Source organism: Corvus cornix, chromosome 3, assembly GCF_000738735.6.
Source record: "Corvus cornix cornix isolate S_Up_H32 chromosome 3, ASM73873v5, whole genome shotgun sequence".
In the NCBI taxonomy this organism is placed as follows: domain Eukaryota; kingdom Metazoa; phylum Chordata; class Aves; order Passeriformes; family Corvidae; genus Corvus; species Corvus cornix.
The window spans coordinates 22,473,886-22,489,645 of NC_047056.1; the positions used below are offsets into that span (position 1 = coordinate 22,473,886).

At 38.9% G+C, this 15,760-nt stretch overlaps 1 protein-coding gene across 2 annotated transcripts in view; it reads left to right on the forward strand.

Moving 5' to 3' along the window:
- LPGAT1 (lysophosphatidylglycerol acyltransferase 1) overlaps window positions 1-15,760 on the forward strand; it is a 60,566-nt gene that overhangs the window by 28,228 nt on the left and 16,578 nt on the right. For both annotated transcript variants that reach the window (XM_039568695.1, XM_019282343.3), the window contains 3 exons: window positions 3,857-3,952; window positions 6,048-6,321; window positions 14,911-15,037. In XM_039568695.1, coding sequence (XP_039424629.1) covers window positions 3,857-3,952; window positions 6,048-6,321; window positions 14,911-15,037 — 497 coding nt within the window. The remainder of the gene's footprint in view (window positions 1-3,856; window positions 3,953-6,047; window positions 6,322-14,910; window positions 15,038-15,760) is intronic.

Genomic DNA, 15,760 nt, shown 5'->3' on the forward strand with positions numbered 1-15,760 from the left:
ATACGGCTGTGAGGGTGTAGTCCTGTTGATATGTATGGCATATGATCATGATCACTAGTATATATATATAAATCTAAATAATATTTATCCATTTGACCCCATAGTTTGAAAGTTTCAGTCAAGACAGAGTAAGTTTCAGTGACTGTAGGAGATGCTAAAAATGGAGGAAGGCATTGAGATCACGGTCTTCACCACAGAAATTACTAGGTTTGCATGTTTTCAGAAAAGCAGAACATCCTTAAAATCACTATTTTTTCCCTTAAGTAGTTGTGGTAATTGCTCTTGCAGTGTGCATGTCCAGAGCCTAATTGGCTTTGTTTTCAGCTAATAAAGAAATAAAACAATGTGAGCTTCAATACATGCTTAAAATACAGCAGGAGTAGTACAAGTGGCTGAAAATAATGGAGAAGATCAGGATAGTTTATCCTTGCTAGAACTTGCTGAATCAGGTGCTTTTAAATAGCATGCTTCATATTTCTAAAGATAAGAGACTTGTCATTACTTAGAGTGACTGTGAAAGTAAGTATTGGAGGAAAAAAAATAAACCTACCTGTCCAGAAATAATCATTATACAGTATGCAAGTGCTTAAATTAGTCAGCTTTCCTTAAATCCAGTGTAAACTTAACATGGAGTCCTTCACAAGCTTGATACTCATCTGTCAGCAAAATAGTGATTTTCAATAATGATTTTTTTTTTGTTAAGGAGGGTTAATCCTGTGCCAGTCCCAAATGTCTTTCGCTTGCTTTTGCCAGCCAGTACAGACCAAAACCAGATGTAATCTGCAAGCACTTAATGCTGCTTTTAAAAAAAAGAAATGTTCATTTAAGACACCAGGAGCATTCAATTTAAAGTTCTGGGTTTTTCTGTATAGTGAGGTAAACTCATGAGACAGTTTTGCAACTTGACAGTGTTTCCCAAGGGTCATGTCAGGAACCATCATGGTATTTTTTTCTAGCATTCTATAAATACTTACATACCAGTGATAGTGTAGCCTGTCTGTTTTAAGTAAATTGAATCTCACCAAGCAGTAAGATGAAATACATGTGCTGAGATATTTCTGGTTTTTTAGATTAACTTACATGAATAAGAAAAAAGTGATCTCTTACTAGAAAAGTGGAACGTTAGCTGAAAATTAGAATTTTAGGACTGGATTGGCATTGTTTGATTAATACATTATATGATAATATAAGCCAAACAGCAAAGTTTCAGGTGAACCAGAAGTGACCGAATTACACTTTTTATAAAGTTTGAGAAATTGCTCCAATTTCTTTGTGAAAGGAAGTGTTAAAAAAATTAACTAAGTTGTGGTCTCATAAATATTGAAGGTTATGTGTTTCACAAAAAGAAGTAGGTGAAAATGCTGCTATTGCTGCTTTCTGACTGGATTAGGACTGATAAATGTGGGGTTTTTTTCTGATTCGGAACAGAAAGCAGTGCCAGGAAGGGTGCAGTGGAGAAAAAAGTGCAGCTTGTAGATTTCAAGACGTGTTTCATTGTTAAGTTAGAGACACTTGAAAGATGAAAGTCAGTCTATCCAGGTTGCGTTGTGAAATCTGTGTAGACTGAAATGAAAGTGGGCCTGTGTAATAGGAGGCACCTAGATTATTTTTTATATAGTTGGTAAAAGCTTTTTCTAGCTTCTGAACTTAGTTAACCACGAAGCACGAAGGAAAAAGGACCTGAAGTGGCATCCAAAAGTTCTTTGAATCCGTTAACAACTATGAATTTGTGTTCAAAACACTTCTGAGTGTCTTTGTTTAAACCTCCTTCAAATGCAAGTGATAAGAGGCTCATCTCATAAGTGTTGTTTCATTCCTGAGGATACTAAATAGAGGAGTCACTAAATAGAAGAGTTACCAACAAAGTTTTGCAGTGTCCTCTACTCTGCCCTTGGTAGCAGAATAAAATGATTATCCATTAATCTTGTTTGCCTTTTGATTGCAAACAAAGTAACTGTGTCCTATTCTTTGAACTGCTTTTTGATTTGATATATTAGTGTGTGTATATATTAATCCATACATAAAAATACTTTCTCTTTGTACTTCCTACCATTGCCTGGGCTTGCAGATAGATTTATGATCACTGAACTCTGAAGTTTGTCTCTTTGTAGCCCACACGCAGCAACCTGTGTGTGTCTTAGTTATAATTTGCATGTCACACTTACCTTTGACAAAATCTCATCACTCCTTCTCAGGAAAGACTGAGGGAGCCCAGGGATGCTAGTTAGAAGCCCTGTGTCACCTAAAACAAGGTGAGATGGACTTCAGACTCCGAAGAGCAGTGATCAACTTGCAGGATAGACCTACCATCATCTAAAGAAAAAGACAGTAACATGTGGTATGGTAGGGGAGAAGCACTAGCGTTGCTGGGCAGGAGTTCCTCATCCACGATTGCCATAGAACATCTGGAACCAGTGCTGACTCCTCGAAAGACACGTTTTCTTTCCAGCAAAGCAGAGTATTAAGCTTGCTTATCTCCTCCAGTAAAATAAGATTATGTTGGTTCAGCTTCTGCTTGATATAATAGAACAGCAGATGTCAAAGTGCCAAAGTAGTCGATGAACACTGGCAGGCCTGAGTACTGCTGCAGGCTAAATCATCATTAGTGAAATTTTGGTGGTGTTTTTATCAAAGGATGTGGTTCCCTACACCAGCCTGTCACCTTTGGGTGATGCGTGGGCACGAGCTCATTGTAGTGCCTTGGAGAGCAGTAACACCTCTCAGTGATGCTTTTTTAAACTCTTGTCCTTAGGGCACACCTTTTCCTTCTTGTTTTTTCCTCCATAAAGCTTTTTAATTTACTGAAATGGAAAGAATGTTAATGTCTGCAGAGAAGAATTTTGCTTTAAGATCCTCACTTTTATTTAACATAGGCCTGGAGATAGCTGTAGGATAAACAATTTCACCAATGTTAGTCTCAAGTAAGGAATTGTATCTAGGAACTAATTTTTCTTTTGTCACTCACAAATACATAGTGTGCCTTTGGTCCTTCGGATGTGTAGCATCTAGTAAGGAATACCATTGGCAGATAGGAAGAGATACTAGCATGTCATCTTTATTTCTTCAGCTGCTTTTTTTTGTCTTTGCCTCAAAATACGTGAGAAAGATGCAAAGCAGAAGGTGCTTGAATGATCATCTGACCACCAGAGAAATGTCACAGTCTTTCATATTCTTTTTTGATAGTGGTAAATGGAAGAGTACTGTGTTACATGACTTCAATTTCACTGAGCTTGAATCAGTCTTGATGTGGCCTCATAACACAGGGAAGAGAAAAGGTAGACTAGCCTAAGATTGGGAGCATGTAGGGGACACTGGATTTTCCAGTTTTGGAGACCCACTTCCTACCCCTCTCAAAAACTACATGTAGAAGTGATAGAGGAAAAAGACCTTGTGAGAAAAGAAGCTTTTCCCTTCTCTTACTTACTTGGTTGGGAGTAAGTCTCCTATTTTAAATCTCGAAGGACTGAACAGGTAAACTGTCTGCCTTCACTGTCCTGTAAGAAGTGATGGTCAAGTCAATCAATTGGCTCAACCTCTGTTTTTGCCTTCCCACTGTGCTGCTTGCCTGGGACAAGCAGCAGGGTTTAATTAAATTCTCAAGGATACATGTGGCTGCTCTGCCACGGCTAATATTGTAGAACTGTATATTACATTACAAAAAGGCAGCTATTTAATCTTACTCTTGAGGGAGAAGCATAGCACCTGTGCTGCTTTATGTTTTGGGGCGTAAAGGACCTTATTCTATCTATTTGCTAGTTTTATTGCTGTTGTGAGAGTGACAAGAATGTGACCAGGATATTCATAATTCTTTGCACCTGATATTCACTCACTCTTTTAATTTATTTTTACTTTTCAGGTTGTCCGTCAGATGATGTGGCTGATGGATCATATTTTTAAGTATACAAACTTTGGCATTGTGTCTCTAATCCATGGAGACTTCTTTATAAGACAGGTAAATGGAAACACATAATAGTGCTTTGATTTATCCTTATATTTGGAACACTGTGGTGTTACAGGACTTACTTCTCATCTCCTGGTTGGTTTGCATGATGAAATAACTATGCTGTAAAGTGTATATTTGGGAGGTCTTTGTTCGGAAAAAGCTTAATTTTCCAAGCTAATTTTATTATTTGCACAGCACAAATGCTTATGAAATCCAGTTGTGATGGGAGCCTATTATGAGAGAGGTGTACAAGCAAAATACATGGGCAGTCCTTTTTGTCTCTGTTTCTGAGCACACCTCTCATCTTTCCTTAGTGACCTTCAAGCCATGCAGAGAGTCTGTCTGGTTGTGTCGCTGTTGTGGCTGTCAAAGTTCCAAATTAGGAAAGGCAGGACCGTCCCTTTTGATGGTGACATAGTAGTGGATCAGTTTAAAGTGGTGATGGACCTATGCAAATAGGAATTAATTGATTCTTGAAGGTTAATTATTATTTGAGTGTTAGGAAGGAATGTTGAGCTCAGCATCTGAAATACTAATGAGTGAGACCCTCAGATTATTTCATGCAGTTTGGGTAGGGTTTTTTGTTGTTTGATGGCTGTTGGTCAAGCTGCACCCTCAAAGCAGAAACTCAGGAGGCCAATGAAAAGCATGAACTGCAATATCCACCATACATGTTTCGTTCCTCTCCTCATTACTTTGCCTGGACATAAAAATGTGTGGAGAGCCAGAGAGAAATAATGAATTTTCACATTGCAGAGAAGAAGATAATTTACTCAGAATGAAGTAAAGAAATGCTTAATCACAGCAGAACACGGCTAAAGTGAGATTTCTCGCTAACACTAGAGGCATAGTTAGACAGCCTCAGGCACAATTAGATAAAACAAAGGTCTCTAGAGGCACACCACTGTGTGTTGTGAGAGGATGGAAGGAAACAAGCTTGGATGCTTTGTAAAATACCAATCTGTTCCAGCAGTTAGGATTTACAAGATGCACATTTTGAGATACACAGGACTATCAGTTTGTTAGTTGTAATTTCTGCATGTGGGGTTGCAATTCCAGTTACAAACCAAACAGTTGCTGAGTTGTGCAAACAAAGGCTTTTCCTCATTTTTGTAAGGTGGTTGCTACACACAACATCACAAATAAAATGACATCATCGTGGTTCTAAGTATAAACCAATTGAAAATAAAATGTTTCTAGGCTGTCAGCCTTCGGGTGTGGCAAAATACTTCATGTGAGTGAGGAATGGTCTTTTGCCTGACTCTAGAAAGGCCCTAGTAATACTTGGATGGTTACTGTTCACTGCTCTTGTCTTAACTGCTGTGCTATCTTGGAGTCCTGTGGTCTGATGAGAAAGGACTGGCTTAACTGAGGAACTTTTATATTGTTCTATAATTGCATTAATATGAGCAGGCAGAGCCTTTTTCATCCCTCTCGTGGGAAGTTGGTGAGACTTAAAGCTAGGAGAAACACTTTCACAAAACTCACCTTCAGTAAAGTATTGTTTCTTCTTGTCTTTGATTCATCTCCACTCTTCCCATCTTCCTTCCTCTGACCAAAAAAACCCAGCCAACCAACAAACGGGAAAGTTTGTGGCAGTTTTGTTGACATTTCAGAGAATTAAAACCACCTCTGCTGAGGAGAGCTTTAATTTTGCCCTCCTGTGTCTTTTGAGTGATTTGACAAAGTCACTTTGGAGCACTCCAAAATGCTAATTAATGTGAATAGATTCCTCTGAAAATTTGGGTAGCTTGGTGCGTGCAGAGATGGGAAAAGATTGTTCCTGAAGATATTTCTGCAGTAATTAAGGATGTATCTTACTGTTCTTAAGTGAAGAAGTCGTCCTAATACATCAAAGAGGAGACATGAACGAGTCATTGGAGCGGTGCAGATTTGAGTGAGGTCTGTGGTTCTGCTGTGGTAACCCAACTGAGGCCTGGTCTGTTGGCCTCCAGTAGGTACTCCGAGGAGAACATTGCTTTTTGTTGTCTCAGGGGATTATTTTTATCTCTGAAAAGAGAGAAACCTTAGAAATAAAATAATTATGTCTGATGTTGTCTCCTTAAAGCATTCATTTTATTTAGATAATGTTTTATCCTTTCAGGGGAGAGCACACCGTGACCAGCAGCTTGTGTTACTCAAAGATCATCTAGAAAAGTATTACAGGAGCCGCAATCGGAAATGGATTGTTTTATTTCCAGAGGGTGGCTTTCTTAGGAAAAGGAGAGAAACAAGCCAGGCATTTGCAAAGAAAAACAACTTGCCATTTCTTAAACATGTTACCCTGCCAAGAGTTGGGGCAACACAAGTAATTCTGAAAACGCTTGTAGCGCCGCAAGAAAATGGAACTCCATCAGGTGGAGACACTGTGAGAAAAGGTAAAGATCACTTCACTCTGTGGGTAAAAAGAAAGTTAAGTATCAAAGATTCAAGTTAAGAAAAACATTGTGTTGAATTGGTCTCTTGAAATATCAAATACATTCATAATGAGCCATTGTATTTTATATAAATGTTTGCATATTTAGTTTTAGTTCTGCTAACTTTATTTTTCACCTTCAGACAAAAAAAAATCCCCTTAGTTTTAATTTGATTTAGTCTGTGATATGGCTGCATGAATGCTTGGTGTGGCTCACATGATGGTGAAGCAGATACTGGAGTAGGCGCCCAGAGTGAGCAAGAAGGTGATCCACTCCTTTCAGCAAGATCGATGGTTTGCACTGGTTTGTGATAGCATGGAACTATAGTAAAAGTATTTTTGGAATACACTGAGTTCATGTTTTTATTCTGGGCTTTAAAAGTTTCTTTGCATCCACTGCTTATACTTTATCCCTCTTCTTGAACTGCTTTCTGTTCAGCTCAAGTTCTTCTCTTCTGTACAGATCTTTGTGTTGCCTGTCCCCATTGTGGCTGGAGTTAACTATCACTGATTACTAGATTTGAAGGATTGTTTGGCTGTCATGTCAGAAGAGTTACGAGGGAATAAGAATAATCCTGCAACATTTTTGTTCTGGGATGCCTGGGCTGTAGGGGAGAGTATAGCTGGGGTATAAATAATGCCTATCATTATGGGACATGGTGCTTTAGTCTCTCAGTTTTTAAAATTAACTTCTTGGCATGTTCAAGAGCAGGGTTAGATCTTAATTAACTTCCTTGTGGATTCCTGTTACTTATTACAGAAACAATGGGTTGGGGAGTTGTGGTAGTTTCTTACTGATGAGTGGTGCTGGTGTTTCCATAGGCAAATTCTGATAATCATTTAGCAATTTGAAACAAAGATCCTTACTAATGAAGCCACATAGGCAGAGGACTTTGGATTATTTTCTGTCTGAAGTTCGAATCTCAGGGTTAGCAAGAATCCTCATACAGAAATTGCTTCCAGATTTTAGATTTGAAGTTATTCTTGTCAACGTAGGAAATAAATTGAGATGATGTTGTTGGAGAAGTAAAGGTAGGATTTAAAATGAGCTGAAAAACCAAGCTGTGGAATGCATCAGGGTGTTTCCTGTCAGACTACATTCAGAAAAGAAAGGCTGAAGAAAGCTCTTGTTGTCATAAAACATTTTAGGTTTAAAAGAGAGAAACTGAATACCCTGATCCTTGTTAAAAAGTTTGAATTTTTTTGAGGAGAAAAGTTTGGCCTGTTCTGTTCTATTTCTTGCCATCTCAAAAAGATATGAAGAGTAAGAAGTTCCCCAAATTAATTACAAGTCTTCTAGTTCTGGAAGGAGACCAAAATTTCTTGTCAAATACCAATTTTGTATTTTCCTATTCTTGGGTTGCAGTCAACTTAGCTGAACATCAAACTGGCTTCCTGGTTTTTTGTTTCCACTTTGAGTGGCATGATTCAGACTCTAGAGAAATGAGCATTTGATAGTAGTTGACCTAACAGGGTAGTAAAATAAAGGAATTCCCTCAGAAATGAAATGAAACCATATTGTCCATCCTACTCAAGGAAAGATAAATGGGCAAAAAATAGGAATGAAATGCGTGGGTTTAGCTGTCATTCTTTCATAGTAATGGACTTGAAAGCATACTAAAAAGGATGAAAAAGAAAAGTGAAAGTAAATTTTATATGCTAGGAAAAAGTAGTATTTGGTACATAGTGACACTGATGTATTTTATGTCCTCTCTTCTTTTAAGCTCACAAAAATGTTTCTAGCATTGTAAAACTTCCCTTTTAGAGATGTATGAAATCTTAGCTCTTGGTTTGTATCTTGTATAAAAGATTCTTCCTGTAATCTATTGCTTTCTGAATGCTTTTATTGTTCTCTTGCCATGCTAGAAAATGTTCAGTTGAATGAAATACAGTTGTATAAATTGATAAGGTTATATTATAAAGTTAGAAGCCTTACAAGTCAGTGAACATTTTTACTTCTAATCTCTTCTCTCTTTCCCTGTTTTTAATCACATGGAAAACCCATCTCAGTGAAATCAAGCTTCCCTCCTGTTCATGTGACCATTGTTGAGATGTGGGTGCTAGAGCCAGGTGTAGTGCCCACAGTAAAGGTTTTGCCAGGGACTTGCATGGAGACTGCCTATAAACCTTTTGTACATTATAATTTTACTCCTTTGCTTGGGAAGTGGCTTCTTTATCAGAAGCATCACACTTTTGAACTTCATGGTTTGCTGGACACATTTTTCATCTGCAGTACTTCTTGTGCTCTCTATACTGTTGTAACAATGTTCCTGGAGTCCTGGGTTGCCAAATTATTCCGCTTACTATAATAAGCTTTCTACTCCATTATTTATTATTCTCCCTGTCTTTTTGTTTCCACCAAGCTTTACTGGTACTCATGGGAAATCACCTTCCTCTCCCACCTGATTCTCATTAAATTGGTTTGTAGATTGAGTTCTCCTCATCAAAAATTATGTCCCCTCCTGTTGAGTTTCCTGGGTAGCTATGTTATGTTGAGTCATGATACACAGTTCTGTTCTTGACTGCTCTCATTTTATTAGTGCTTAATTCATTTTAAATGATCCTTGTAGCTTTTATGCTATTACAAATTTGATACCATTCTACTTTTTCAGCTGGAGTGATGCGTAAAACTGGGTGAAAGAAGAAAAGATGACAAAAGCTACTATAATAAAAGATGGTTCATCCTTAAAATACTGTTATCACAGTTTGACACAAACCGAGTCAGATACAATTGTTTGATCATGTCACGCCCCAGCTCCTCAGCCCAGCTGGCTTTTGTATGTCACATGTCACTGAAGCTGTGGCCTTTGAGTTGTAGTTCAAGAATTGGGCTAATTGTAGCTCAGTGCTACATCATCTGTCCTGCTATAAGGTCTCTGATTTGATTTATGGCATCCCTGTGGTAGAGGTGCATTTATGTTGAGAAAGGTAACCTCCCCAAAGATTCATTAGTCTTAATTATGATACTGGTATTCTTTATATCCAATCCCCTTTGCAATTTATTTTTATACTAGTAATGAACTGCCCACAGTTTAGTAGCTGATTTCTCCTCTGTAAAGTGACAGGAAGAACAAGTGTTCCTGAGCTGGACAATTAATACTGTTTGATAATACTTGTACTTAAACTGCTCAGTTCTTTATCAGTGGCTTTTCCAGGACAAGCAGCCTCTATTGTCTTAATTTTCTCCTCTTAACAGTTTTCTTTCATATTTAAAATCCTAAGTACCAGCTTTCATCAGAGTGAATTTTAACTTATTGCTGGTAAACACTAAATTAAGTTACTAAAATGCTTGTTGCTTCTGCTGCCTTTTGAAACTCTAGTTTAATTTAACAAAATAATGTAATTTTATTCCTAAATAAATAGAAGGATGGAAAACCATAGGAAAGGTAGTACAGTCATTTGATAGCATGACCACTGTTGAAGGTAAACAGTGCAGAGAGTGTAGCTAAGTGGTGTCTGTCCCTGAAAAGAGAGTTTAAGGTACTTCTGGTGTCTGATGAAAGCCTCCAGATGGGACAGATGGGCCAGCACTGCTGCCAGCACCTGCATTCCAGAAGAAGATTTTAATGCAGGATAGAAATACGGGCAGCATAAAAATACTTCATCACCCTAACCCTGTAGTGACCCAGGTGTGTGTTTGCAGGGGTATTTTACTGGTTTGGTTTTTTGAATTTTTTTTAGCACAACACTTAGTCTTTGACATGGTTGCAAATACAGTGTTTTTTCAGTTGATAAGAATTGATTTTGTGAGTTTTAGAACTATCAAAATGTTCTAAATGCCCAAAACTGGCAATTCAAAGGAGTTTGGAGCTATTGTTCTTCAAAGGTGCACATTCCAGAGCGTATTTTTGATCACACTTGCTCTAGTCTGTTTTTTTAAATTCTGTTTTATTTTACCATGCAGCAGTTTGTTGTCTGATAAGCTGTTGCTATGAGCTTTGTTGGAGTCATACTGAAATCTTACCTTGCTGTTCCCAAATGCAGCAGAGTACATTCAATTCTGATGCTGTTTCTCAGAGAAATTAAATTTTCACTTCTGCAAGGCTGTACATTGAACTTCATAATCGATTTTTTTAAAAATCAAACTTTCTGATTTGCTGTTACATGAGGAATGTGACTTGAATAACATGTGAAAAAGCTTTTGATGGTTGTTTTTATTTCCCCCTGGAAAAAGGGCTTCTTGTTTTGTTCCAGGTGGTCTGTTATGTCAGGATTTTGGAATGATTAGTGAGATGCTCAGTCTGAAAGTTAATCTTTGGAGAAAAAAAGTTAATTCTGAGGTTAGTGATCCAGTTGATCACACAAGGACAAGCAGAGAACAAGGGACACATTACGAGAACGGATTGCTATGCATGGAGAGCCACCGGCCTCTTTTGGCTGCATTCTGAGTGCTCAGGAAACCACACCTGAATTCTGGTGAATGCTGGCAAATATTTTCTTTTTCAAGTGCAAGCTGCAGGCCTCAGGTGCACACCTGGTTGGTGCATTCTTTCCCACTCTGGATCCAGTCTGGCAGGGTGACACCATCCAGAGCTTGGCTGAAGGCGAGGTTTCCCACTGAAATCTGTCTATGACTTGTTCTGTTCCTCAGTGGCAAGCACTGACAGTCTGCTGGTGGGTTTGAGGGGCTCTGCACATCGTCTAATCTGGTGTTTTAGCATCAGTTGACCCTAGGAAGTAGCAACCCCAGGGAGGACAATGAGGGGGAACAAAGAGAAGCTCTGAACCCAGATAAATTCGTGATTGTAGACAGTCAAGTATCTGCTGTGAGGGGACTTTGGAGGATGACAGATCATGAAGTGTCTTGAAGACACTGATGGTAAGTTGCTTCTTAAGTGAAGATGGAGCAACTGAATATCACTGAATCCACAGTGAAGAAAATAGTTGTGAAGATTTGCCTCTGCTGATGATTTGGAAAAAAAACCCCAAACCCCCAAACAACAAGCAAGTTAGGAAGCTGTTTAAATTTCATTTTTGATCTTTTTTGTGTAGGCCAGGAAGCTGCTGCTCCATGTGATTGTTCAGTTTTGTCTCAGCACTCATAAGGCAAGAATGTACCATTCACACTGAGGTACATCACTGCTGTGTGATTTGGGTGCTGTTGTGTAGGGCAGGTGCACAGAATGTTTATGTGCTATTTAAGAAGAATCAGACTGTTAACATTTTGAAGCAGTTGGAGAAATCAAAATCTTCCACCTGTGCTGAAAGTGGCAAGCAGACTGACACGGCAGAAAAAAAACCTGTGCTTGGAAAGATCAGCCTAAGTACGGCCTCTGCAGCAGCTGCTTCTGCTGAGGTCTCTGACAGTCAGGCTGCTCAGTCTTTCAGCAAGTACTAGAAATGAAGGAGAAGAGTGTCTTTTAATGATAGGTAGAAAGTTGGAAGAGTTTGGCTGTCAGAACCATGCAGCCGAGTTGGCCAAGCCAAGCTGTGTGAGAGGGAGTTCTTGAGCACAGATACAGGGAGCTCCCTGATTTTCAGCTACAAATGCCAGACCTGAGATTCACACCACGTTATAACTAATGCAGCAATCTTTGTTTTGAGCTCCTGTTTATGTGCTCTATTTAAAAAATAATAGGGTTTATCCTTTGTCAAAGGTCTGCTTAAAGCTGAAAGCAGCATCCTTGGAGGTATTTAGGTACCACTCCTCTGTGTTTTGTGCAGTTGTCATATTCTTTTCCAGTTTCAGGATCTGTCAGAGCTCCCTGGCTTTAAAATAAATTTGCTCATGAGCAGGTTGCAACACAGTATAACCCCCCCCAAAAGATAGCAAGATGTATTTTAAAATTAATTTTCTTAAATCCTTGGTGACTTATATTTTTTTGGCAGTCTGATATCTTGGATGATTATATAAAGCTTATTTTAAACCAGAGCATGCACAAATACTGTGATTTGAGAGCACGTGGAGGTAGCTGCACTAACACCTGCTTGCTCTAAAAGAAGGTCTATAGAGGCTGATGTTACTGTCACAATTTTTTTTTCTGGCCTGGGATTTCTGGTGGGCTGTCAGAATTTTTTCCCCCCACCCTGCCCTGAAAAGGGTTGGAGGTGAGTTTGGAGCTGGATTCAGGAATCGAGTGCAGTAGCAGCTCTCCTCCACAAAAGCAGAAGGTAGGAAATCAGCACAGCAGAGAACTGCAGGAGTCTTCCCTTAATGAAGTGCAAACCATTATCCACTGAAAGAACAGCTTTAAATACAGCTAAATATTGAATAAATTATTTTGAAACGCTTTACTGTAAATAATAAGAAAATGTGCCCATATTCATCTGGCACTTTCTAATTGCAATTAATGATCTTTTTTGCTTACTCACTTAGGCAATTTGCTTGTCTTTATCCATTCTTGCTTTACATCTGGGAAAATAATAACTTGAATGACTTTGTTTCAAAATCTATTTCTAAATTAATAGTTCTGTTGATTTAATATTAATTTCATATTGGCTCTTCTCTGAATCATTGCTACTTTTAAAATGGAGCACTCTGTAGTTAGTGCTTTTCTTAAGAGAGGTTCGACAAGCACTCTGTCATGATGCTGGCAAGCCTGCAGCCTCCACTTCTCATTTCACATGTCTGTCAGGGGTTTAAAATACTGTATTTCCAGAAGGTAACACTGAATGTTTCAGCTTGACCTGAGCAGCTTGCCCTGGGTCAAATTTTAGACTAGCATGTTGCATGCTACTAAGAACTCATAACCTAAATTTTAGGAGATGCTGTCTAGCCCTGTTGGAGTAGTGCATTTGTAACGAAGCACTACAACTCCACTGATGAGCAGACACCAAGAAAACACTGGCTGCTTGTTAAAATAATTGATAGATACATGTGATGGCATTGCTGTAATTTTCTTTTCACACTTAATTAAATTAAATCAAATGCAAATTAAATGAAATTAAATGCAGGTAGAAACTGGCAAGCCAGTGCTTGCATGTACATTCTAGCTGGAGTCAGTAACTGAGGCTTTCAGGGTGCTGCTCAGACTGAGTGCTGCACATCTCTTCAGGTGTGTGGTAGGGCTGCTGTAAAATTAGAGCGGCGACTCTGGGCGAGGCCACACATCTGTCTAGCCCAACATCTTGTCCATGACTCCAGGTGGATTCCAGAGGAAGAGTGTGAACACAGCACACTTGCATCATACTTCTCCCACATATTCTCCAAGCTTCTGACAGTTTCCTGTGTGGTGGGTTTCCCCAAGGTGGGGGTTTCTGCCTGGTCAGTTAACCCTCCATGTACTTACTCAATTTCCTCTTGAACCCGACTCTTGGCATCCTTGATGTCCTTTAGCAAGGAATTCCCCACAGAATAATTTTTCTGTTTGCTTTGAAAACTTTTCCTCTTGGCTGAATTTTGAGTGTCTGGTCTTGTATTGAGAAGGATGGTGAACAGTCAATCCCCATACATGTTCTTGGTGCTGACAGTGTTCTTGTCAACCTCTATTACATTCCTTTCGTAGCTTTCTCCGCTGCAGGCTTGAAGAGTATTGTGCTTTGTACTAAAAGCTAACACTTCTTACATGCTCTTGCCCATGGGTGGCTGTTTCTGATAGTCAGTTTTTTAAATCCTCAAAAATACTGCCTGGTGTGGTGTGAGCATATTGCTGTACTGGTGTCTCAAGCAGTAGGTGAGCATTACTCTGCTGGCCTGGGCATAACATGAGCTCAAACACAAGACAGCTCTAGAACAGAGAGAAAATTGACAAGCTAAACTCAAAGTGCCATCTTGGTGTGGCCTTCCTTCTTGGTTTGCTCTACAGATCTGCTGCTCTCCCTCTTAGCAAACCTGTGAATTGAAGATGTGCCAGAGAGGGGTCATGGCTAGGTTGATTTATGACCTGGACTGTTGCTGGTAGTAACCTATATTCAGATTTTATACAGAGTCACAGAATATTCTGAGTTGGAAGGGACCGACAGATTTGATTCTCTTCAATAATCTTAGTAGCAAATATTTTCACCTCCTTTGATCCTTTTTTCAGTTTCTAAGTACGCTGAGTGGCATATGAACATGGACTGGTGTCAGCCTTTCCTGGAACCTCGTGGGTGCAGTATCCTCCCCACTGTGAAAACTGACCATCTTCTGTTCCTTGCCTTCTTACCCTGAATACACCCTGAAAGTGGTGTATTTCCTCTGTATTTCCTGCACCTCACATTTTTAAGGACCTTTGAGGGGTCTGCATGGCTGCTGCTCCATCAATGATCTTTTAGAAAGGACCAGGTGTAAATGTGCTTGAAGTGCAGACCAGGGAGCTTGGATGTTTATGTTGGGATTTTTCCTTCTAGTGAATGGGGGGAAGCATCTGACTTTGGGGCCAAGATGTTGTGTGACTGTACTCATACCTGGTGAGTGAACTTGTTCTGTTCTGCATACCACAGTATGTAAGAGCAACAGAAATAACCACGAAAATAAAATCTAGGTCTAGCTGAAGTTTGTAAGAGTATTTCTGTGCTCTGTAATGAAATCTGGATTTGATTTTTGATGGTCTCGTGCCTCATACTTCATGAAGTAATATAAAAATTGAATAACTCTCAAATAAGTGACATGCAATTTGCTTTTTATTCCTAGAGAGCAAATCCAAAGGCCTCCAGTGGGTGATAGATACAACCATTGCATATCCCAAAGCTGAACCTATAGACATCCAAACTTGGATTCTTGGCTACCGACAACCAACAGTGACACATGTACATTACAGGTAGGAAATAAACCTGCTCCTCCTACACTGAACTTAAATATTCACAAATCAGTTGTATCAGTTCAGGATATGGGAAATCAGTAGCAGTGGGAGTGGGATTTTTGTGTCTCACAAAGGTGGGCAACTCATTTAAACACGATCTTTTTTTTTTTTAAAAAAAGTTCAGTGACTATTCCTTATCTTAGGACAGACAGTTAAGTTTTGGATTAATGTCTTGTGGTTGAATAGAGTTGTGAGGAATATTTTTGAAGGCTAGCTAGGTCATCTTTTCCACCTTAATGTTAAGGTGTTGGTAAGCCCAACTTGAATTTTTTTAATTTTGTTTTTTAGTAATGACAACAAATTAAAAATCACTGTTGTTAAATAAACAGATTTCCTAATAGATTATTATATCTAACTTTCTGACAAAGAAAAGCTTTTTCACTCAAAGAATACTTTAAGTAGTTGAGGAAAGCAACTGGAAAAAGCAGCTGGAAAGTGTTACAACTCTCATTGACAGCTAGGATGGGAGACCATTAAAACTTTTCTCCTCAGCAGTTATTTGACTCGAGACCTAAACTGGTGGAGAGAGAAGTTGCATTTTGCTTTTAGATTACAGTTAATGCAAGTCTGAAATCTCCAGGAGTATTGTAACACTTTTCCTAAACCAAATAAGTTGTTGCATTTTATCCCAGAATCACATTATTTTGTCTTACTCCCTTCTGATGATTTGGAGAGTTTTTA